General features: G+C 46.7%; 1 protein-coding gene across 1 annotated transcript; it reads right to left on the reverse strand.

The window, feature by feature from the left end:
* Positions 1 to 1,452: 1,452 nt before the first annotated feature.
* LOC140389130 (E3 ubiquitin-protein ligase TRIM39-like) lies at positions 1,453 to 22,554 on the reverse strand. The gene is made up of 12 exons (XM_072473287.1): positions 22,111 to 22,554; positions 21,638 to 21,733; positions 20,457 to 20,690; positions 19,422 to 19,444; positions 19,219 to 19,337; positions 15,351 to 15,879; positions 9,714 to 10,017; positions 9,241 to 9,336; positions 7,556 to 7,789; positions 6,714 to 6,736; positions 6,511 to 6,629; positions 1,453 to 2,286 (listed from the first exon to the last, which is right to left on the reverse strand). The coding sequence occupies exons 1-12, from the start codon at positions 22,510 to 22,512 to the stop codon at positions 1,769 to 1,771; spliced, it is 2,697 nt and encodes an 898-aa protein (XP_072329388.1). The 5' UTR covers positions 22,513 to 22,554; the 3' UTR covers positions 1,453 to 1,768.
* Between the last annotated feature and the right edge of the window lie 2,077 nt (positions 22,555 to 24,631).

The following is a 24,631-nucleotide window of genomic DNA, read 5'->3' on the forward strand; positions in this document are numbered from 1 at the left end:
GTGCATTCCCCCTGCTTCCCCAGCCACCCGTATCGGTCCCCAATCCTACCCTCCTCCTCCATGTCCGGAAGCAGCAGCCGTTCCAATGGGACATACTTCGGCAGCCTGGGGAACCCTTTACACACCATCCGTGCAAAGTCACTCACTTGTAGATACCTAAAATCACTCCCCTCGGGAGCTCTCCCCTCTCCCGCAGCTCTCCCAGACTGGCAAACCTCTCCTCCAAATATAAATCCTTGGCCCTCATCAACCCCACCTCTCTCCACCTCGTGTACATGCCATCCGTCTCCCCCGGTTTGAATCCGTGGTTCACACACAACAATGTTAGCACCGACATCCCCGCCATCCGAAACTGTCTCCTCAGCTGGTTCCACACCCTAACCGTGGACTGTACAACCGGGCTCTCCATATATCTCCTCGGTGACAACGGTAGTGCCACCGTTACCATGGCCCTGAAGCTGGGCCCCCGACAGGACTCCTCCTCCATCCTAACCCATTCCGGTCTCTCTCCCTCCCACTATCACCTCACTTTCTCCACATTCACCACCCAATAAAAGTTAACAAGCAGATACAGTGAACTATGAGGAAGGTAAATGGTATCTTAGCCTTTATTACAACGGGGCTGAAGTATAAGACTATAAGTCTTGCTGCAATGTAACAGGGATTGAGTGTGGTCACAGCTGGATGACTGTGGACAGTTTTAGTCTCCGTACCTGAGGAAACATGTACTTACCTTAGAGGGAGCAATGAAGGTTCACGGAATTGATTCTTGGGATGAAAGGGTTTTCCAATATGCGGAAGGATTGAGTTGGATGGATCAATATTGTTTGAAGTTTAGAAGAATAACAGGTTTCTTATTGAAACATGTACAATTCTCAGAGATCGTGACAGGGTAGTTGCTGAGACTCGTCCAGAACGAGGGGGTCACAGAATCAGGATAAAGGGTCGTCCATTTAAGACTGAGATGAGGAGAAATTCCTTCCCTCAGAGAGAGTTGTGAATCTTTGGGATTCTCTCTCTCGGTGAGATGTCAGTGAGTATATTCCACACAGAGATCGACATATTCCTGAGTGCAAAGAGAATGAAGGGATAGGATGGGAAAGTGGAGTCGGTGTTGATGATCAGACAGGATCTTACTGAATGATCACATGTCCTACTCCGGAACCTATTCTGATATTCTCATTCCTGATACCACCACCTGGAGGTTCCCTTCCAGTCACTCACCATCCCGACTGGGAAACATATCGGCCGTTCCTTCACTGTCACTGGGTCAGAATCCCGGAACTCCCTCCCTAACAGCACTGTGGGTGTACCTACACCATCTTCTCAAGGGCAATTAGGGATGGGTAACGAGGGCTCAGCCAGCGACATCCACATCCCAGACAGGAGAGAAAACATTCTTTCTGCTCATTCACTGGATCAATAATCATCACACCAGGTGTCTGTCCCGTCTTCAAATAAAATATTTATTCAAGGGAGGAAACAAAATAAAGATTCACAATGAATTGTTCGAGAGCTGGGCACAGTTACCACAATTCAGGAGATTTTGCTTCATTCTATACCAGTCCAGTGTTTATGGGTCCCATTATATTCAGAGAGGGACAGTGGGATGGGTGGAGAATCTGAGTTAAATTTACAGAATAAACAATACAGAAACACACTCACCCCCTGACAGCACACAGCAGAGAATCAGGACAACATGAGCTGTTCAGACAGTGAATCAGGCTTCTCACTAAAACTCCGACCTCCCAAAACGTGTCCCACTGTGTTACCCAGTGAGCAGTGTGAGTGGGTCAGGGTGATTACAAGGGTTAAAGATGGGGTAGAGTTTCTCGGTGAATGTGTCAGTGAAGGTGTACAGGTGAGACATGTCCTCAGCATCGTAAAATGACACCTGTCCTCCCTCATAATCCAGGTAAATTCCCAACTTCCGGGGTTTCACTTTCCGCTGGGTGATGACATCCGGGATTTTCGATGATTTGCAGTCAGGAAGCCGGGCGATGACCCAGAATCCATTCTCAGGTGACTCTGTGATCTCTCCTTTCCTGTTGACAGACTCTCTGCAGACACCCACAACCCAGTAAGGCTTGTGTCCAAGACCCACCTCCCAGTAGTGTCTCCCTGATGTGAAACTCTGGGAGCTCAAAACATACAAGTATTCATTAAATCTTCCCAGATGATCAGGGAGATCTTGCTCCTCATTTCCGAACCTCACACTAGTCAGATCCTGGGAAATGATGAGTCGGTTGTTTGCCGTCTCCGGGTCCAGGGTGAGAGATGCTGGAACTGGAAGAGAACATGATTGGGAAGCTGTTACAGTGAGAAAAACACGAGTGAATGACGAGACGTGTACAGACGGTGATGGGACATCACCACTTTCCTCCGCCCAGGAACTGTGGAAGCTCAGGGACAGAGGACGGGATTCTCTCAGCCCGGGGCCAGGCCGGAGAATCCCCGGGAGCGGTGCGAATCGCGCCACGCCCCCCTGACGCCGGCACGCGATTCTCTGCTGAGCGGCGCTGGCGTGGTTGGCTCGGCATCGGTCGCGAGCCGCTCTATGCGGCAGGCCTGCCGATTCTTGGGCCGGGAGGGGCCGAGCGGCCGTCGTGGAAACGCCGAGTCCCACCGGCGCCGCCCACACCGGGTCTCAGCCGGCCGGAACGCAGCGTTGAAGGGCGACGGCCTGCGGGGGAGGGGGCCCAGAGTGTGTGAAGACATTTCTCCCCATTCCTTCAGCTCCATTCACTCAGCATAGATCAGCATCAATTCACTGAGAATAAACATCTCTCTCCAGGACAAGACCTCGGTTAAGACAAGTTGACCCTCATCTGCTTCTGACCCAGGACAGAGGCAGGAGGGAAAAAGGGAGGGAGGAACTTAAAATCAATCATGGTCACCAAAGAGAAAGTATCTGGAAAACTATTGGGATGAAAGGCAACTTGTCCCCTGGACCTGATGTCCTGCAACCCAGGATTTTAAAGCAGTGGTTTTGGAGAAAGTGGATGCATTGGTTGTAATCTTTCCAAATTCCCCCCATTCTGGACAAGTCCCAGCGGTTTGGAAATGTTTCAAAAAAGGAGGGAGACAAAGCAGGAAGATTTGGGCCAAATCTGTTATTTGGAAACTCTCGATGCCATTGTGAAGGAGGGAGTCACAAGACATTTAGAAAATCTTCATACAATCAGGCGGAGTCCACACGGTTTTGTTAAATGAAGATTGTTTTTGAGACATTTATCAGAGCTTTCTGAGTATGGGACCAGCAGGGTAGACAAAGGTGAACCAGTAGATGTTGTGTATTTGGATTTCCAAACGACATGTCCTCATGTAAAATATTACTGCACAATATAAGAGTTCATGGTGTTGGATAGAGGATTGGCAAACTACCTGGCATAGCCAATATAAATGGTTCATTTTCAGGTTGGCAAACTGTGACTAGTGGAGTGACACACGGATCAGTGATGGGGACACAATTGTTTCTGATCTATATTCGTGATTGGATGAAGAGACCAAATCTGGAGCTAAATTTACTGATGACAGAAAGTTTGGTTGGGAAGTTGTGAGGAGGATACAAAGGTTCAGCGGAGGGATATAGACAGGTTAAGTGAGTGGACAAAGATTTAGCAGATGGAGTATAAAGTGGGAAAATGTGAGGTTGTCCACCTTGGCAGGAAGAATAGAAAATCAGCAAATGATTTGAAATGAAGATGAAATGAAAATGAAATGAAAATCGCTTATTGTCACAAGTAGGCTTCAAATGAAGTTTCTGTGAAAAGCCCCTAGTCGCCACATTCCTGCGCCTGTTTGGGGAGGCTGTTACGGGAACCGAACCGTGCTGCTGGCCTGCCTTGGTCTGCTTTCAAAGCCAGCGATTTAGCCCTGTGCTAAACAGTCCCTTCAACAGAAAGAGACGGCAGAATGCTGCAGTGCAGCGGGATCTGGGGGACCTTGTACATTAATCACTAAAAGTTAGTGTCCAGGTACAGCAAGGAATGAGGAAGGCGGATGGAATGTTGGCCTTTATTGGAAAAGGGATGGAGTGTAGAGTAGGGAAGACGTGCTGCAACTGTACAGGGGATTGGTGAGACTGCAGCTTGAGTACTGTGTTCAGATCTGATCTCCTTACATCAGGAGGGAGAGACTCTCATTGGACACAGTTCAGAGAAGATTCACTGGGCTGATTCCTGGGATGAAGGGATTGCCTTATGTGGAAAGGTTGAACAGGTTGGTCTGTACTCACTGGAGTTTAGAAGAATAAAAGGTTATCTTATTGAAACATAACATTCTGAGGGATTCCTTCGTCAGGGTAGATGCTGGGAGGATGTTTGATCTCTGGGGTAAGCGAGGTGTAGGCGACACAGCATCAAATGAAGGGGCCTCTATTTAAGACAGAGATGTTGCTATTTACAGCACAGAAGGATGCCATTCGGCCCATCATGTCCGTACCAGCTCCCAAAAGAGCGGCCCAGCTAGTCCCATTCTCCAGCCCTGTCTCCGTGGTCCCCTAAATTCGGCACATTCAAATATATATCCAGCTCTCTTTTGAAACCTCCTGTGGAATCCGCCTCCACCACTCTCCCATGTACCACATTCCAATTCCCAACAACTCTCTGAGTAGATCATTATCATAGAATTTACAGAGCAGAAGGAGGCCATTCAGCCCATCGAGTCTGCACCGGTTCTTGGAAAGAGCACCCTACCCAAGGTCAACACCGCCACCCTATCCCCATAACCCAGTAGCCCCACGGGCAATTTTGGACACTAAGGGCAATTTATCATGGCCAATCCACCTAACCCGCATATCTTTGGACTGTGGGAGGAAACCGGAGCACCCGGAGGAAACCCACGCACACACGGGGAGGATGTGCAGACTCCGCACAGACAGTGACCCAAGCCGGAATCGAACCTGGGACCCTGGAGCTGTGAAGCAATTGTGCTATCCACAAGGCTGCCGTACTGCCCCATGTGTAAAGAAGTTTCTCCTCACCTCACTCCTAGCTCTCTTGCTGGCCATCTTGAAATTGTGACTCCTAGTCACTGACTTACCAACCAGTGGAAACAGAGTCTCCTTGTCAAAACTGTTGATAATTTTGAACACCTCAATAAGGTCACTTCTTAATCTTCTCTGCTCTGGAGAACAAGCCCAATTTTCCCCAATATTTCCTTGTATCTAAAATTCCTCACTGCTGGTATCATCCTAGTAAATCTCCTTTGCACTCTCTCAAGGGCTTTAACATCTTTCCTTAAATAATGTGCCCAGAACTGAACACAATACTCGACCAATGCTTTGTAGTGGTGCAGCATCACATCTTTGCTTTTATACTCTGTGCCTCTATTTATAAACCCAAGGATCCATTTAGCCTTCTTAACAACTCTTTCAACTTGCCAGGCCCCCTTCAGAGAATTATGCACTTGAATCCTGAGGTCCCTCTGCTCCTGTACTCCCCTCAAAGTTGTACCATTGAGCCTATATTGTCTCCCCATGATTCTTCTACTAAAATGAATTACCTCACATTTCCCTGCATTAAAATTCATCTGCCAGGTATCTACCCATTGGCCAACTTGTCAATGTCCCTCTGAAGTCGCCCAGCGTCATCGTCACAATTCGGTATTCTCCCGAGCTTAGTGTCATCTACAAATTTAGAGATTTTACCCTCAACACGCAACTCTAAATCATTTATATCAATCGTAAAAAGCAAGTGTCCCAACACTGAGCCCTGGGGAACACCACTTGCAACTCGTCTCCAGTCTGAGAAATGGCCATCTATACCTACCCTCTGTCTCCTATCTTTTAGCCAATTTCCAATCCATGCAGCCCAGGACCCTTCAATCCCAAACATTTTTAATCTGCTAACCAACCTGCCATGTGGCACTGTATCAAATGCTTTCTCAAAGTACAAATATACAACATCCACAGCACTACCCTCATCCACTACCTGTGTCACCTTGTCAAATAACTCAATTACATTTGGCAGACATGGCCTGCCCTTGACAAAGCCATGAGGACTGGCTAATATTAATTAATTTTTCTCGAAGTGCATATTTTTCTCATCTCATATTATCGCCTCTATCAGTTTTCCCACTGCTGATGTCAAACTGACAGGTCTGTACTTTCCTGGGTTAACCTTTGCCCCTTTCTGAAACAACGGCATCACATTCGCAATCCTCCAGGACTATTCCTGTGTTAGATGAGGAATTCCATCTAGGAGAGGGTTATTAGTCTTTGGAATTCTCTACCACAGAGACCAGCAGAGGCTGGGTCATTGATTCATGACCGAGTTCGATAGATTGTTGATCAACAAGGGGGTTAAGGGTCATCTGGGACAGGCAGGAAAGTGGAGTAAAGGCCACAATTCGATCAGACATGATCTTATCAAAAATCAGAGCAGGTTCACTGGGCTGGACCACTCCTGTTCTTATTCCTTCTGATCTTATGATCATTTCATCAGTGTATCAAACCTCATTAATCACTTGGATAACAGCAGGGAGACGGTAATATACAGAGAATGATACCTGGAGAAATCGCTGCTCTCATTTCCCTCCACACTTTGATGTATTTGACTGGTTCACCAGCGATATCCACAGGTAACTGAGTGGAGACAGTTCCAGGCTTGTGAAACACCATCTGACTCCTGTAAAAACAGGTCTGGAAATCACTGTGTGTTAGAGAGACAGCAGTGATCGCATCACAAAACTGTTTCTTTAAACCTGCTCACCTCATCAACAGGTCCTGAATATCCTGAGGGGAAAGAAACAGAATAGATATGATCGAGTCAGATTAAAGAGTTCTTGTTGATGTAAATCCCGAGTAGAAATCTACATTTTCACCCCTCTCGCCTCCTCATTATTCTCGATCAGTCTGCAACCTTTGACACGGTCGATCACACCATCCTCCTCCACTGCCTCTCACTGTTGTCCAGCTGGGTGTTCTGCCCGCACCAGTTCCCACTCTTATCTCTCTAACCGTAGCCCCCATCACCCCTGTGGTTGGTGAACTACATTGGCTCCCGGTTCAACAACGTATTGATGTTGAAAATTCTCATCCTTGTTTTCAAATTCCTCCATGGCCTCACTCCTCCCGATCTCTGTAACCTCCTCCAGCTCCACAACCCTCCGAGACATCCTCTAATTTGTGTCTCTTGTCCACCCCCGATATTAATCCCAACACGATTGCTGGCTGAGGCTTCATTTGAATCCAGCGTTCGCAGGATTAGGAACAGCAAACCCACAACTCAATAAAGATCTACCGACTCCACTTTAACAACGCATCTTAACCCCGACCTCAGTAGAACTCCATGGGCAGCAGTGTAAACGTCTCCAGTTCCCAGCCCAGCTCTCTCTGAGTCCAATCATCAAACAGTGCCGTGGTTACACTGAGTATCGGAATCACACTGAGATTCTCTCACCTCATTCCCCATTGGACCCTTACTGACAGCAGAAAGAAACAATCACCCAACCAATCAGAGTGAGGCCTTGCCCAATCCCAGAGGTTAAAGGTCAGAGTGCCCGCCCTCAGTCTCTGGAATGTTTCACTGGACAAGACAAAGAGATTTTGTACCTTGAGGAACTCTGGGGCCTCTTGTACCCCCAGCCTTGATTTTAGATCTCTTATTGCTCCTTCAAGAGAAGACAATTCATCCATGCTTTTGGTTAAATTGCTCTCCATTTCCTTGAACACTTTATTGCTTTTTCTCTCCAACTCTGCTTTCAGCAGCTCCTCCTTCTCAAACAGGAACTTGTGCATCTTTTCAAATTCACTGTTGATTTCATTTCTCAGTCTGTCAACTTCAGCCTGGAACAGATTGAATACAGAACGGAATAAACAATGTTTATAATCCGAGTGTCCCTGGTCTCTGTCCACTGGGATAGAGGAAAACAATTTGCATCCAGTACAACTAACAAATAATAACAGCTCACTGCCGGCTCAATAATTTGATGGAATATTGGGTCAGTGGGAGTGAGTTACAAATAAACATTATAAAGTGATTCCAATGGTTAATCCTAAATAAGAATCATCAAGGTGTGAATTACAGACTGGAATTTAATCGAGGGGTTCAGATGGTTTATATATAGAATAATGGATACCTAGGAGTGAGTTACAGACTGGAATCTAATCGAGGGGTTCAGATGGTTTATATATAGAATAATGGATACCTGGGAGTGAGTTATAGACTGGAATCTAATCGAGGGGTTCAGATGGTTTATATATAGAATAATGGATACCTGGGAGTGAGTTATAGACTGGAATCTAATCGAGGGGTTCAGATGGTTTATATATAGAATAATGGATACCTGGGAGTGAATTACAGACTGGAATCTAATCGAGGGGTTCAGATGGTTTATATATAGAATAATGGATACCTGGGAGTGAGTTACAGACTGGAATCTAATCGAGGAGTTCAGATGGTTTATATATAGAATAATGGATACCTGGGTGTGAGTTACAGACTGGAATCTAATCGAGGGGTTCAGATGGTTTAGAAAAGAATAATGGATACCTGGGAGTGAGTTACAGACTGGAATCTAATCGAGGGGTTCAGATGGTTTATATATAGAATAATGGAAACCTGGGAGTGACTTACGGAATGGAATCTAATCGAGGGGTTCAGATGGTTTATATATAGAATAATGGATACCTGGGAGTGAGTTACAGACTGGAATCTAATCGAGGGGTTCAGATGGTTGATATATAGAATAATGGAAACCTGGGAGTGACTTACGGAATGGAATCTAATCGAGGGGTTCAGATGGTTTATATCTTGATAAAGGATGCCGGGGAGTGAGTTACAGTCTGGAATCTAATTGAGGGGTTCAGATGGTTTATATATAGAATAATGGATGCCGGGGAATGAGTTACAGACTGGAATCTAATCAAGGGGTTCAGTTGGTTTATATATAGAATAATGGATGCCAGGGAGTGAGTTACAGACTGGAATCTAATCGAGGGGTTCAGATGGTTTATATATAGAATAATGGATACCTGGGAGTGAGTTACAGACAAGATTTATTTAATCAATTGATGTGATTGATTAGGAGAGAAAATAAGACATTTTCACATTGTCATAATAATCTGCAATTTGCAGACGCTCCCTTATCTTGCAGTTCGGGGAGCAGCCCGCAGTGTACTTTGGAGCAGCAGCATTTTATTCAGTAAAACTCTCTCTCTGACTGTGTGAGAAGCTCACTCACTCTCCATAACAAACACAGGGAAGTTTACACAAAGCCTAAAGGACACTCTCCTACCTTCATGTGTAAAATCCCATCCTCTCGTTCTCTTTTACTGTGGAGACTGAGGTCCATTTGCTTCTGCAGAGTTTCCAATGATGTTTCTAACTTGTTCTGAGACAGAAAGGACACAAAGGGGTTTGTCAAAGGAAACAATCATTGTCACATTCTGGAGGAGTTTGCTGTTTTAAATCGAGTGAGACGAGTGAGGTAGAGAAGGAGATATTCTCAGGATTGACACTCAATAAACAAAGTAGAAGCTGTGGGTTAATTCTGTTTGTTACAATTATCCTCCTCCAGGTTAGTTCCCCATCTCAATCAATCCTTTCATCGTTCCAAACCTCTCCTCTTTACATTCCTCTCCCCTTCCCTACCCCTTTCTCTCCTGCCCTCTCTTCCCCTTCCCACATTCGACAAACACTCTCTCTCTCTATTACTTACACCCTGTCCCTCTTCCCCATCTACCTGTGTCAGTAGCAGTGATCCAGTACCTTGTATATCTGGGCTGCCTCCTTTATTGGGATCACACTGTGCGTCTTATGATCTCTGGACATCCCACACACCACACAGATCGCTTTGTGTTCATCTTCACAGAAGAGTTTCAGCTTCTCTTCGTGTTCCTGACAGTAAAACTCCTCCTGTGGCTGTGTCACCTTCACCTTCTGCCCTCTGAACCTCTCCACGATGTTAATCAGGGTGAGAGCGGGCCTGACGTTGCTCTGGGTGAAGACCTGTCGACACTGGGGGCAGGAAACATCGCCCGGGACCTTCTGCCAACTCTGAGAGATGCAGGAGCTGCAGAAATGATGTCCACATTCCAGAGACACCGGCTGGGTGAATATCTCCAGACAGATGGGACAGGTTAGTTCCTGTGTGAGATCTGGAGACGCCATCCCAGTGCTCAGAGTCTCTCTCTCCTTCCCTGTTCCAGCTCTGTCACTTTCAATTCCTGTTCAGGGCTGCACTTCCTGGATTTCACTTCACGTGATCAGTGACACCCTCAGTGTCAGGAACTTTGGAATTAAATCAAACTGACCCCTTTATTGTGTCTGGAGCCCCTCCCTCACCGCTGAGCCCCTCCTTATACTGTCTCCACCCTGTCTCCACCTGACCCTCATTCTTACAAAAAACATCTTTTTGAAAATGTCCACCCCCATCTCCAACCCCCCCCTTGTTCCCCAAATTCCTGGAGAGTCTCTTTCTCTCTCCCAAATCCGGGCCCATCTTTCCCCCCTCAATCCTGCCTGAACCTCTCCGATCAGCTTCTGGACAGGAAGATGGAAAGTTGGTGCCGAGTTTGTGTAACTGGAGTGAAGAGGAACAACGCTGTGTTGGAGCTGCTCATTTCTCAGATGCTGCACATTCTCTGCCTGTGGGGAGAAGCGTCTCGAACAACAGATTCAGTCTCAATGTTGTTGTCTGATTCACGCTGCTGTCGGGTCCCTTTGGATGTTTTACTGCATTGAAGGCGCTATATAAATGTAATTTGTTGTTGCCTCTGACTGAATCAAAGTGTTTGTGCTGGAAACTGTCCTGAGGGGGGTCTTCAGTCCCAGTCAGAGACCCTGACAGACAGACACACACAGACACACACAGCAAATACACACACAGACCCAGACACACATAGACACACACAGACAGGCACACACATATACACACACTCTCAGAGAGACACACACACTCAGATAGACAGACAGACACCCACAGAGACACACTCACACACACAGACACACCCTACCTAGGCAGAGCTTCCATTTACTGGAGAGTGATGAAGGGACAGGCTCCGTCAGTCATTAGATCACATTTACACATCTGGAACTGGGACATCGACTGCACAATAACATCTTTAAATTCCTGTTCACCTCCTGCTCCATCCGCTTGTTAATCTTCTGTTAGTTTGAACAAATCGTGAAGCTGATTCTGCTATTGCCTCACCCGCAGTTTGTGATCATCTCACAAGACATGTCACTGAGACAGTGATGCTCATTAAAGGATATTCGACTGGGGTGGCAGCACTCAATGAGAGAAAGTGAATCAGACTCTTGTTGAACACTCTGGACAATATCCCTTTCCATTGAATCCCACTGGGAGTCACTGTGAGTACATCGAGCCCGGATTTAAAATATTGCTTCACCTGAAACAAGGGCCTCGTCTCCATCCCCAAACCCAGCCAGAGTGAGTCCAGCCCTGAACTGCTGGGCAAGGACACACTCCCTCTATTTGAACCGCGTCCCCTGCCCTGTTCTCAGTGAACGGCAGTGACATCCTCATTCTAATCACTCTCTGGGTAAAGATGTTTCTCCTGAATTCCCGATTGGATTTCCCAGTGACTCCCATATCTGAGGGGATTCTGATCCCCACACGGTGGGGACCGTCGGTGGCCACGTTTGAGGAATTGTCCGTCGCGCGGGGGGAATGTGTAAAATGGAAACATTTGTCCAGATTGTAACATTGTGTGCTGGGGAGGATGTTCCCCAGGTTGCTTATGTTTTTGTATTATTTAATTTATTTGGAATAAAATACATTAAAAAAACTTTTCCTACTTCATGGATACAAAAATCCTTCTGTCTCCCAATATTTATCAGTCTCTCATCTTTTAAAGATATCCTGAGATCCTCATGTCAAAGTGGATAATTTTACAGAACATGTTGGGTATTGAGCCCCTCCAGCCTGTTCCACCATTCAGTCAGCTCATAGCTGATCTGTATCTGAACCACATTTACTCACCTTGGTTTTATAACCTTTGTGTGAAGAAGCGCTTCCTGAAATCCCCCCTTGATCTCTCTCATCCTGACCCACACTTTCCCCCTGTTGGCTGGAAGGGCTTTACATGGAGCAATGCCGCCATCTGCTGGCAGTACTGTGAATGACCACTTGCACTGTCAGCTGCCTTTCAGTTGGAGGCCCCTCGATTAAATTCCAGTCTGTAACTCACTCCCGGGTATTTATTATTCTATATATACACCACCTGAACCCCTCGTTTAGATTCCAGTCTGTAACTCGCTCCCAAGTATCCATTATGTTGTATATAAACCATCTGAACCCCTCGATTAGATTCCAGTCTGTAACTCTCTCCCAGGTTTCCATTATTCTATATATAAACCATCTGAACTCCTCGATTAGATTCCAGTCAGTAACTCACCCCCAGGTATCCATTATTCTGTATATAAACCATCTGAACCCCTCGATTAGATTCCAGTCTGTAATTCACCCCCAGGTATCCATTATTCTATATATAAACCATCTGAACCCCTCGATTAGATTCCAGTCTGTAATTCACCCCCAGGTATCCATTATTCTATATATAAACCATCTGAACCCCTCGATTAGATTCCAGTCTGTAACTCACCCCCAGGTATCCATTATTCTACATGTAAACCATCTGAACCCCTCGATTAGATTCCAGTCTGTAACTCACCCCCAGGTATCCATTATTTTATACATAAACCCTCTGAATCCCTCGATTAGATTCCAGTGTGTAACTCACCCCCAGGTATCCATTATTCTACATGTAAACCATCTGAACCCCTCGATTAGATTCCAGTCTGTAACTCACTCCCAGGTATCCATTATTTTATACATAAACCCTCTGAATCCCTCGATTAGATTCCAGTCTGTAACTCACTCCCAGGTATCCATTATTCTATATATAAACCATCTGAACCTCTCGATTAGATTCCAGTCTGTAACTCACTCCCAGGTATCCATTATTTTATACATAAACCCTCTGAATCCCTCGATTAGATTCCAGTCTGTAACTCACTCCCAGGTATTCATTATTCGATATATAAACCATCTGAACCCCTCGATTAGATTCCAGTCTGTAACTCACTGTATCCCATCCCACCTTTAACTGTATCAAACTCAGTCTCGCACAAGAGGTCAAATTCACCCCGCCCAGCGCCTCACTCCCCGCCTTATCTCTCCCCCAACTCCTCCTCCCATTTCTCCTGAATCCTCACCATGTGCATTCCCCCTGCTTCCCCAGCCACCCGGAGATGTCCCCAATCCTACCCTCCTCCTCCATGTCCGGAAGCAGCAGCCGTTCCAATGGGACATACTTCGGCAGCCTGGGGATCCCTTTACACACCATCCGTGCAAAGTCACTCACTTGTAGATACCTAAAATCACTCCCCTCGGGAGCTCTCCCATCTCCCGCAGCTCTTCCAGACTGGCAAACCTCTCCTCCAAATATAAATCCCTGGCCCTCATCAACCCCACCTCTCGCCACCTCCTGTACATGCCATCCGTCTCCCCCGGTTTGAATCCGTGGTTCACACACAACAATGTTAGCACCGACATCCCCTCCGTCCGAAACTGTCTCCTCAGCTGGTTCCACACCCTAACCGTGGACTGTACAACCGGGCTCTCCATATATCTCCTCGGTGACAACGGTAGTGCCACCGTTACCATGGCCCTGAATCTGGGCCCCCTACAGGACTCCTCCTCCATCCTAACCCATTCCGGCCTCTCTCCCTCCCTCTCTCACCTCACTTTCTCCACATTCACCACCCAATAATAGTACAGCAGGTTCGGTAACGCCAAGTCCCCTTTCTCTCCCTGCCTCTGTATCAGGGCCCACTTCACCCTTGGCACCTTCCCCGCCCAAATAAACTCCCAAATTATGTTGACCAAACTCCGGAAGAAGGCCTTCGGAATAATAATCGGGAGCATCTGAAATACAAATAAAAACCTTGGAAGACATTCACCTTAACCACTTGGACCCTTCCCGCCAGCATCAGGTGCGGCGTATCCCACCTCCTAAAGTCCTCCTTTATCTACTCCACCAACTTTGTTAAGTTCCACTTATGCAGTGTCGCCCACTCCCCTGTCACCTGGACCCCCAGATACCGAAACCTATCCCTACCTACCCTAAATGGCAACCCCCCAAAATAAGCTGAAACAGAGAAAGTTAGCAAGCAGATACAGTGAACTATTAGGAAGGTAAATGGTATCTTAGCCTTTATTACAACGGGGCTGAAGTATAAGACTATAAGTCTTGCTGCAATGTAACAGGGATTGAGTGTGGTCACAGCTGGAGGACTGTGGACAGTTTTAGTCTCCGTACCTGAGGAAACATGTACTTACCTAAGAGGGAGCAATGAAGGTTCTCGGAGTTGATACTTGGGATGAAAGGGTTTTCCGATATGAGGAAGGATTGAGTTGGATCGATCTATATTCTTTGAGGTTTAGAAGAATAAGAGGTGATCTTATTGAAACATATATAATTCTCAGAGATCGTGACAGGGTAGATGCTGAGACTGGTCTAGAACGAGGGGTCACAGAATCAGGATAAGGGGTCGTCCATTTAAGACTGAGATGAGGAGAAATTCCTTCTCTCAGAGAGAGTTGTGAATCTTTGGAATTCTCTCTCTCGGCGAGATGTCAGTGAGTATATTCCACACAGAGATCGACATATTCCTGAGTACAAAGAGAATGAAGGGATAGGATGGGAAAGTGGAGTCGATGTTGATGATCAGACAGGATCTTACTGAATGGTCACATGTCCTACTCCGGAACCTATTCTGATATTCTCATTCCTGATACCACCACCTGGAGGTTCCCTTCCGGTCACTCACCATCCCGACTGGGAAACATATCGGCCGTTCCTTCACTGTCACTGGGTCAAAATCCTGGAACTCCCTCCCTAACAGCACTGTGGGTGTACCTACACCATCTTCTCAAGGGCAATTAGGGATGGGCAACGAGGGCTCAGCCAGCGACATCCACATCCCAGACAGGAGAGAAAACATTCTTTCTGCTCATTCACTGGATCAGTAATCATCACACCAGGTGTCAGTCCCGTCTTCAAATAAAATATTTATTCAAGGGAGGAAACAAAATAAAGATTCACAATGAATTGTTCGAGAGCTGGGCACAGTTACCACAATTCAGGAGATTATGCTTCATTCTATACCAGCCCAGTGTTTATGGGTACCATTATATTCAGAGAGGGACAGTGGGATGGGTGGAGAATCTGAGTTAAATTTACAGAATAAACAATACAGGAAACACACTCACCCCCTGACAGCACACAGCAGAGAATCAGGACAACATGAGCTGTTCAGACAGTGAATCAGGCTTCTCACTAAAACTCCGACCTCCCAAAACGTGTCCCACTGTGTTACCCAGTGAGCAGTGTGAGTGGCTCAGAGTTAGCACCAGACTTATGATTACAAGGATTAAAGATGGGGTAGAGTTTCTCGGTGAATGTGTCAGTGAAGGTGTACAGGTGAGACATGTCCTCAGCATCGTAAAATGACACCTGTCCTCCCTCATAATCCAGGTAAATTCCCAACTTCCGGGGTTTCACTTTCCGCTGGGAGATGACATCTGGGATTTTCAATGATTTGCAGTTAGGAGACCGGGCAATGACCCAGAATCCATTCTCAGGTGAAGAAATGATCTTTCCTTTCCTGTTGACAGACTCTCTGCAGACACCCACAATCCAGAGAGGTTTGTGTCCAAGACCCACCTCCCAGTAGTGTCTCCCTGATGTGAAACTCTGGGAGCTCAAAACATACAAGTATTCATTAAATCTTCCCGGATGATCAGGGAGATCTTGCTCCTCATTTCCGTGCCTCACACTAGTCAGATCCTGGGAAATGATGAGTTTGTTGTGTGCCGTCTCTGGGTCCAGGGTGAGAGATGCTGGAACTGGAAGAGAACATGATTGGGAAGCTGTTACTGTGAGAAAAACAGGAGTGAATGACGAGACGTGTACAGACGGTGATGGGACATCACCACTTTCCTCCGCCCAGGAACTGTGGAAGCTGAGAGACAGGGGGCCGGAATCTCTGTTTCCCCGTGCCGAAACTACGGCACGCGCCGGTTTGCCGTGGGACACGGTGCTCCGCCCCCTCCAAATCAGCGTCACCGAGACCCACGCCCGCGCATTCGCCACCCAGTTTGAATATAATTCTCGGGCCCACCTGCGATGTTCTGCCTCCGATGGGCCGAGTTCCCGACGATGCGGCCACGCGTGGTCTCAGCGTTCGCGAGCCTGGCGTGGCGGCTGCGGAGAGAGAGTGGGCATGCGGACAGTGTCCAGCGCCACCATACTGCGCCGAGAGCCGGGCCGTTGGCCGGGGGGGGGGCTTCTGCCAGGGATGGGGGCTGGACTAGAAATGGGCTGTGGGGTCGGGGTGGACGGGTTCATGGTCCAGGACAACCGGTGTCATCGTTTCTGTGCGATCGGTGCGTGTGCGTGTGGGGGGTGTAGGCGTACGCACAGCTGCAGCTTGTCAGCCCTGCGCGTGTCCAGCGCGGACCCGCCGATTCTCCCACCATTTTCCACGTGTTCCGCGGATGTTTCACGCAATGCCGGTGCTAGCCCCTCACCGGTAACGGAATCGGTGCGTGTGCGCAACCGATGTTTCCGTCGTCAAACACCGTGGATCGTTGGTGTCAGCACTTAAGATGCAGGAACGGCGAATCCAGCCCATGAGATCTGAAGAAATGTCTCCCCATTCCCTCAGCTCCATTCACTCAGCTCAGATCAGCATCAATTCACTGGGAATAAAGATCTCTCTCCAGTACAAGACCTCGGTTAAGACGAGTTGTAGGAAGTCGGTCATCGCCCTGAACTCAATCTACTGGAATCTGACACTGGTTGTCCCCTGTTGATAATTTCAGCCCCCCCAGTGCTCACTGATCCTCATCAGCTTTGAACCCAGCAACACCTCGAACTTAAAATTCTTACTGTCCGCACCCTATCTCTGACACCTGGGGCAGCACGGCAGCATTGTGGATAGCACAACTGCTTCACAGCTCCAGGACTAACTAGTGACATGTACATGTTCGGCATGAATAACTTGTACACTTTGTCTCTATTAGTAAAGACCAGAATACTTTATACTTTATTAACTGTTCTCTCCACCTGTCCTGCTACTTTTAATAACTTATACACATACACATCAGGTTCCTCTGCTCCTGCTCACTCATTAAAGTTGTATCACTTATTTTATATTGCCTCTTCATGTTGTTTCTAACAAAATACACCACCTCTCCCTTCTCCGCATTGAACTTCATCTGCCACCTATCTGCCTCTTACACCAACTTGTCTATATCCCTCTGAAGTTCAACACTATCCTCCTCACAGTTGACAAGACTTCCAAGTTTTATATAATCTTCAAACGTTGAAATTTCCCCCTGCACACCAAGATCTAGATCATTATTATAAATCAGGGAGGGAAGAAGTCCTAATAAAGACATCTGGGTAACACATCTCCGAACATTCCTCCAGCCCAAAAAATATCCATGAACTCTCTATGCTTCCTCTTTTTCAAATGCCAATTTTGTTCCATGTTGCTGTTGTCCCTTTTAGTCCGTAAGCTATGACTTTTTTCACAAGTCTGTTCTGTGGCACTGTATCGAATCTCTTCTGAAAATCCACATGCACCATTATCCTCATTGACACTTTGTGTTATCAGTTTAAAAAACCCCAGAAAGTTATTTAAACATGACTTCCCCTTACAATCATCTATGAAACAGGTAGTAAGGCCTGAAATTGTCCAGTCCTCTGGCACCTCGCCTGAGTCTAGAGAAGATGGAGCATTATGGTCAGTGGCACTGCAATTTCCACTGTCAACGCCTTGTCAACGTTTGTGACAGTTCATGGGCAGCACGGTAGCATTGTGGATAGCACAATTGCTTCACAGCTCCAGGGTCCCAGGTTCGATTCCGGCTTGGGTCACTGTCTGTGCGGAGTCTGCACATCCTCCCCGCGTGCGCGTGGGTTTCCTCCGGGTGCTCCGGTTTCCTCCCACAGTCCAAAGATGTGCAGGTTTGGTGGATTGGCCAAGCTAAAATTGCCCTTAGTGTCCAAAATTGCCCTTAGTGTTGGGTGGGGTTACTGGGTTATGGGGATAGGGTGGAAGTGTTGACCTTGGGTAGGGTGCTCTTTCCAAGAGCCGGTGCAGATGGGCTGAATGGCCTCCTTCTGCGCTGTAAATTCTATGATAATCCAATAACTTGTCCATGTTGAAGCCTTCGAGTGACAGGGTTTCCTACTCTCTTACCATGGCCTGCCTTGTATGAAGGGACCATGTGTATTGTAAGTAAATTTGATGGTGACAGATAGAGGTAGCAAAGTATGTTGTGAGGAGGACACAGAGACACGGAATTTCATTCCCAAGTTGGGTGGGCGGGGTGGATAGTTTGGTTACTTTGCAAAACCAGCTCGGGGGAATCTGCCCTGAGCCACGGCATTTCCGCTGTAGGAGGCCGTGTGCATAGTGAGTCCGGCCAGTCACCCCGAGCAACAACGTGGAGGCAGCTACAGGGGCAACCAAATGGCAAGGTGGGCTGTTTGAAAGACTCACCTGTGTGCTCAGGGGATCCATACTCGTTACAATAAAAAGAATGAAACATAAATAATTACATCTGGAGTATTGTCTACAGTTTTGGTCCACTTACCTAAGGGATATAATTGCATTGGAAACAATTCCGAGAAGCTTCACTGGGCTCATTCCGGGATGAAGGGGTTGTTTTATGGGGAAAGGTTGAACCGGTTGGAACGATACTCATTGGAGTTTAGAAGAATGAAAGGTGATCTTCGTGAAGCATCCAGGACTCAGAGCAGGATTGACAGGACCGATGCTGAGAGGATGTTTAATCAATAGGAATCTACAACGAGGTGTCACCGTTTAAAAATAAGCGACCTCTCATTTAAGATGGAGACGAGGAGGAATTTCTTCTCCGAGGGTCATCGGTCTCTGGAATTCTCTCCCACAGAGAGTTAGGGACATGGGTCATTGAATATGTTCAAGGCTGAGTCAGACAGATGTTGATGGACAGGTGAGTTAAGGGTTATCGGGGATGGGCAGAAGCACCGGGTTGAGGCCACAATAGGATTAACTATTATCTTGTTGAATGGCAGAGCAGGCTCAATGGGCGAGTCCGACTCTTATTTCTGATGATCATTTCATCAGTGCGTCAAACCTCATTAATCACGTGGATAACAGCCGGGAGACGGTAATATACAGAGAATGATACCTGGAGAAATCACTGCTCTCATTTCCCTCCACACTTTGATGTATTTGACTGGTTCACCAGCGATATCCGCAGGTAACTGAGTGGAGACAGTTCCAGGCTTGTGAAACTCCATTTGACTCCTGTAAAAACAGGTCTGGAAATCAGTGTGTGTTAGAGAGACAGCAGTGATCACATCACAAAACTGTTTCTTTAAATCTGCTCACCTCGTCAACAGGTCCTGAATATCCTGAGGGGAAAGAAACAGAATAGATATGATCGAGTCAGATTAAAGAGTTCTTGTTGCTGTAAATCCCGAGTAGAAATTATGAAGAGGGACAGAATCGAGACAAGGAATCAGATAGAAAATAACTTTTACTTTTTCCTTTCATTCCCTCTCTGAGCTCATCCTGGTCATCAGACCCACCTCCTGTCCCCTCCATCCTCTTCCCCAAAACTACTGATCACCCAAACTCCCCTCCTGGTCCCCATGTTAGCGGGATTGTCTCTCCTTTAAATCTACATCTTCACCCCTCTCACCTCCTCATTATCATCGATCAGTCGGCAACCTTTGACACGGTCGATCACACCATCCTCCTCCACCGCCTCTCCACTGTTGTCCAGCTGGGTGTTCTGCCCGCACCAGTTCCCACTCTTATCTCTCTAACCGTAGCCCCCATCACCCCTGTGCTTGGTGAACTACATTGGCTCCCGGTTCAACAACGTATTGATGTTGAAAATTCTCATCCTTGTTTTCAAATTCCTCCATAGCCTCACTCCTCCCGATCTCTGTAATCTCCTCCAGCTCCACAACCCTCCGAGACATCCTCTCATTTGTGTCTCTTGTCCACCCCCGATATTAATCCCAACACTATTGCTGGCTGAGGCTTCATTTGAATCCAGCGTTCGCAGGATCAGGAACAGCAAACCCACAACTCAATGAAGATCTACCGACTCCACTTTAACAACGCATCTTAACCCCGTCCTCAGTAGAACTCCATGTGCAGCAGTGTAAACGTCTCCAGTTCCCAGCCCAGCTCTCTCTGAGTCCAATCATCAATCAGTGCCGTGGTTACACTGAGTATCGGAATCACACTGAGATTCTCTCACCTCATTTCCCATTGGACCCTTACTGACAGCAGAAAGAAACAATCACCCAACCAATCAGACTGAGGCCTTGCCCAATCCCAGAGGTTAAAGGTCAGAGTGCCCGCCCTCAGTCTCTGGAATGTTTCACTGGACAAGCCAAAGAGATTTTGTACCTTGAGGAACTCTGGGGCCTCTTGTACCCCCAGCCTCGATTTTAGATCTCTTATTGCTCCTTCAAGAGAAGACAATTCATCCATGGTTTTGGTTAAATTCTGCTCCATTTCCTCTATTATTTTATTGCTTTTTGTCTCCAACTCTGCTTTCAGCAGCTCCTCCTTCTCAAACAGGAACTTGTGCATCTTTTCAAATTCACTGTTGATTTCATTTCTCAGTCTGTCAACTTCAGCCTGGAACAGATTGAATACAGAACGGAATAAAAAACGTTTATAATCCCAGTGACCCTGGGATAAAAATTGATATCCAGCAAGGATAACAAATAATAACAGGTCACTGCCTGCTGAACAGTTTGATGGAACTTTGGCTGTGTGGGAGTGAGTTACAAACATGTTTCAGTGATTCCAATAGTTTATCATTAAATAATAGACATCAAGGACTGAGTCACCGAGTGGAATCTAATCGCGGAATGCAGATGGTTTATATATCGAATAATGGATACCTGGGAGTGAGTTACAGACTGGAATCTAATCAAGGGGTTCAGATGGTTTATATATAGAATAATGGATACCTGGGAGTGAGTTATAGACTGGAATTTAATCGAGGGGTTCAGATGGTTTACATAGAGAATAATGGATACCTGGGAGTGAGTTACAGACTGGAATCTAATCAAGGGGTTCAGATGGTTTATATATAGAATAATGGATACCTGGGAGTGAGTTACAGACTGGAATCTAATCGAGGGGTTCAGATGGTTTATATATTGAATAATGGATACCTGAGAGTGAGTTATAGACTGGAATTTAATCGAGGGGTTCAGATGGTTTACATAGAGAATAATGGATACCTGGGAGTGAGTTACAGACTGGAATCTAATCGAGGGGTTCAGATGGTTTATATATAGAATAATGGATACACGGAAGTGAGTTACAGACAAGATTTATTTAATCAATTGATGGGATTGGTTTGAGAGAGAAAATAAGACATTTTCACACTGTCATAATAATCTGCAATTTGCAGACGCTCCCTTATCTTGCAGTTCGGGGAGCAGCCCACAGTGTACTTTGGAGCAGCAGCATTTTATTCAGTAAAACTCTCTCTCTGACTGTGTGAGAAGCTCACTCACTCTCAATAACAAACACAGGGAAGTTTACACAAAGCCTAAAGGCCAGTCTCCTACCTTCATGTGTAAAATCCCATCCTCGCGTTCTCTTTTACTGTGGAGACTGAGGTCCATTTGCTTCTGCAGAGTTTCCAATGATGTTTCTAACTTGTTCTGAGACAGAAAGGACACAAAGGGGTTTGTCAAAGGAAACAATCATTGTCACATTCTGGAGAAGTTTGCTGTTTTAAATCGAGTGAGACGAGTGAGGTAGAGAACGAGATATTCTCAGGATTGACACTCAATAAACAAAGTAGAAGCTGTGGGTTAATTCTGTTTATTGCAATTATCCTCCTCCAGGTTAGTTCCCCATCTCAATCAATCCTTTCCTCGTTCCAAACCTCTCCTCTTTACATTCCTCTCCCCTTCCCTACCCCTTTCACTCCTGCCCTCTCTTCCCCTTCCCACATTCTACAAACACTCGCTCTCTCTATTACTTACACCCTGTCCCTCTTCCCCATCTACCTGTGTCAGTAGCAGTGATGCAGTACCTTGTATATCTGGGCTGCCTCCTTTATTGGGATCACACTGTGCGTCTTATGAGCTCTGGACATCCCACACACCAGACAGATCGCTTTGTGTTCATCTTCACAGAAGAGTTTCAGCTTCTCTTCGTGTTCCTGACAGTAAAACTCCTCCTGTGGCTGTGTCACCTTCACCTTCAGCTCTCTGAACCTCTCCACGATGTTAATCAGGGTCAGAGCGGGCCTGACGTTCCTCTGGGTGAAGACCTGTCGACACTGGGGGCAGGAAACATCGCCCGGGACCTTCTGCCAACTCTGAGAGATGCAGGAGCTGCAGAAATGATGTCCACATTCCAGAGACACCGGCTGGGTGAATATCTCCAGACAGATGGGACAGGTTAGTTCCTGTGTGAGATCTGGAGACGCCATCCCAGTGCTCAGAGTCTCTCTCTCCTTCCCTGTTCCAGCTCTTTCGCTTTCAATTCCTGTTCAGGGCTGCACTTCCTGGATTTCACTTCAACTGATCAGTGACACATCTCAGTGTCAGGAACTTTGGAATTAAATCAAACTAACCCCTTTATTGTGTCTGGAGCGCCTCCCTCATCCCTGAGCCCCTACATGTAATTTGTTGTTGCCTCTGACTGAATCAAAGTGTTTGTGCTGGAAACTGTCCTGAGGGGGGTCTTCAGTCCCAGTCAGAGACCCTGACAGACAGACACACACAGACACACACGCAAATACACACACAGACCCAGACACACATAGACACACACAGACAGGCACACAGACACACACAGACAGGCACACACATATACACACACTCTCAGAGAGACACACACACACTCAGATAGACAGACAGACATCCACAGAGACACACTCACACACACAGACACACCCTACCTAGGCAGAGCTTCCATTTACTGGAGAGTGATGAAGGGACAGGCTCTGTCAGTCACTAGATCACATTTACACATCTAGAACTGGGACATCGACTGCACAATAACATCTTTAAATTCCTGTTCACCTCCTGCTCCATCCGCTTGTTAATCTTCTGTTAGCTTGAACAAATCGTGAAGCTGATTCTGCGATTGCCTCACAAGACTTGTTACTGAGACAGTGATGCTCATGAAAAGGATATTCGACTGGGGTGGCAGCACTCAATGGGAGAAAGTGAATCAGCCTCTTGTTGAACATTCTGGACAATATCCCTTTCCATTGGCCCCCACTGGGAGTCACTGTGAGTACATCGAGCCCGGATTTAAAATATTGCTTCACCTGAAACAAGGGCCTCGTCTCCATCCCCAAACCCAGTCAGAGTGAGTCCATCCCTGAGCTGGTGGGCAAGGACACACTCCCTCTATTTGAACCGCGTCCCCTGCCCTGTTCTCAGTGAAGGGCAGTGACCTCCTCATTCTAATCACTCTCTGGGTAAAGATGTTTCTCCTGAATTCCCTATTGGATTTCTCAGTGACTCCCATATCTGAGGGGATTCTGATCCCCACACGGTGGGGATCGTCGGTGGCCACGTTTGAGGAATAGTCCGTCGCGCGGGGGGAAATGTGTAAAATGGAAACATTTGTCCAGATTGTAACATTGTGTGCTGGGGAGGATGTTCCCCAGGTTGCTTATGTTTTTGTATTATTTAATTTATTTGGAATAAAATACATTAAGAAAACTTTTTCTACTTCATGGATACAAAAATGCTTCTGACTCCCAATATTTATCAGTCTCTCATCTTTTAAAGATATCCTGAGATCCTCGTGTCAAAGTGATAATTTTACAGAACATGTTGGGTATTGAGCCCCTCCAGCCTGTTCCACCATTCAGTCAGCTCATAGCTGATCTGTATCTGAACCACATTTACTCACCTTGGTTTTATAAGCTTTGTGTGAAGAAGCGCTTCCTGAAATCCCCCCTTGATCTCTCTCATCCTGACCCACACTTTCCCCAGGTTGGCTGGAAGGGCTTTACATGGAGCAGCGCCGCCATCTGTTGGCAGTACTGTGAATGACCACTTGCACTGTCAGCTGCCTTTCAGTTGGAGACCGGATTGAGTGAGGCCATAAATATAACAATAATAATCTTTATTATTGTCACAAGTCGGCTTACATTAACACTGCAATGAAGTTACTGTGAAAAGCCCCTTATCGCCACATTCCGGCACCTGTTCGGGTACACAGAGGGAGAATTCAGAATATCCAAATTACCTAACAGCACATCTTTCGGGACTTGTGGGAAGAAACCGGAGCACCCGGAGGAAACCCACACCGACACAGGGAGAATGTGCCAGACAGTGCCCCAAGCAGGGAATCGCACCTGGGACCCTGGAGCTATGTAGCAACAGTGCTAACCACTGTGCTACAGTGCTGCCCACTATTCTCTATACAAACCATCTGAACCCCTCGATTAGATTCTAGTCTGTAAGTCACTCCCTGGTATCCATTATTCTATATATAAACCATCTGAACCCCTCGATTAGATTCCAGTCTGTAACTCACTCCCAGGTATCCATTATTCTATATATAAACCATCTGAACCCCTCGATTAG

The sequence above is a fragment of the Scyliorhinus torazame genome, chromosome 14 (assembly GCF_047496885.1).
Source record: "Scyliorhinus torazame isolate Kashiwa2021f chromosome 14, sScyTor2.1, whole genome shotgun sequence".
NCBI lineage: Eukaryota > Metazoa > Chordata > Chondrichthyes > Carcharhiniformes > Scyliorhinidae > Scyliorhinus > Scyliorhinus torazame.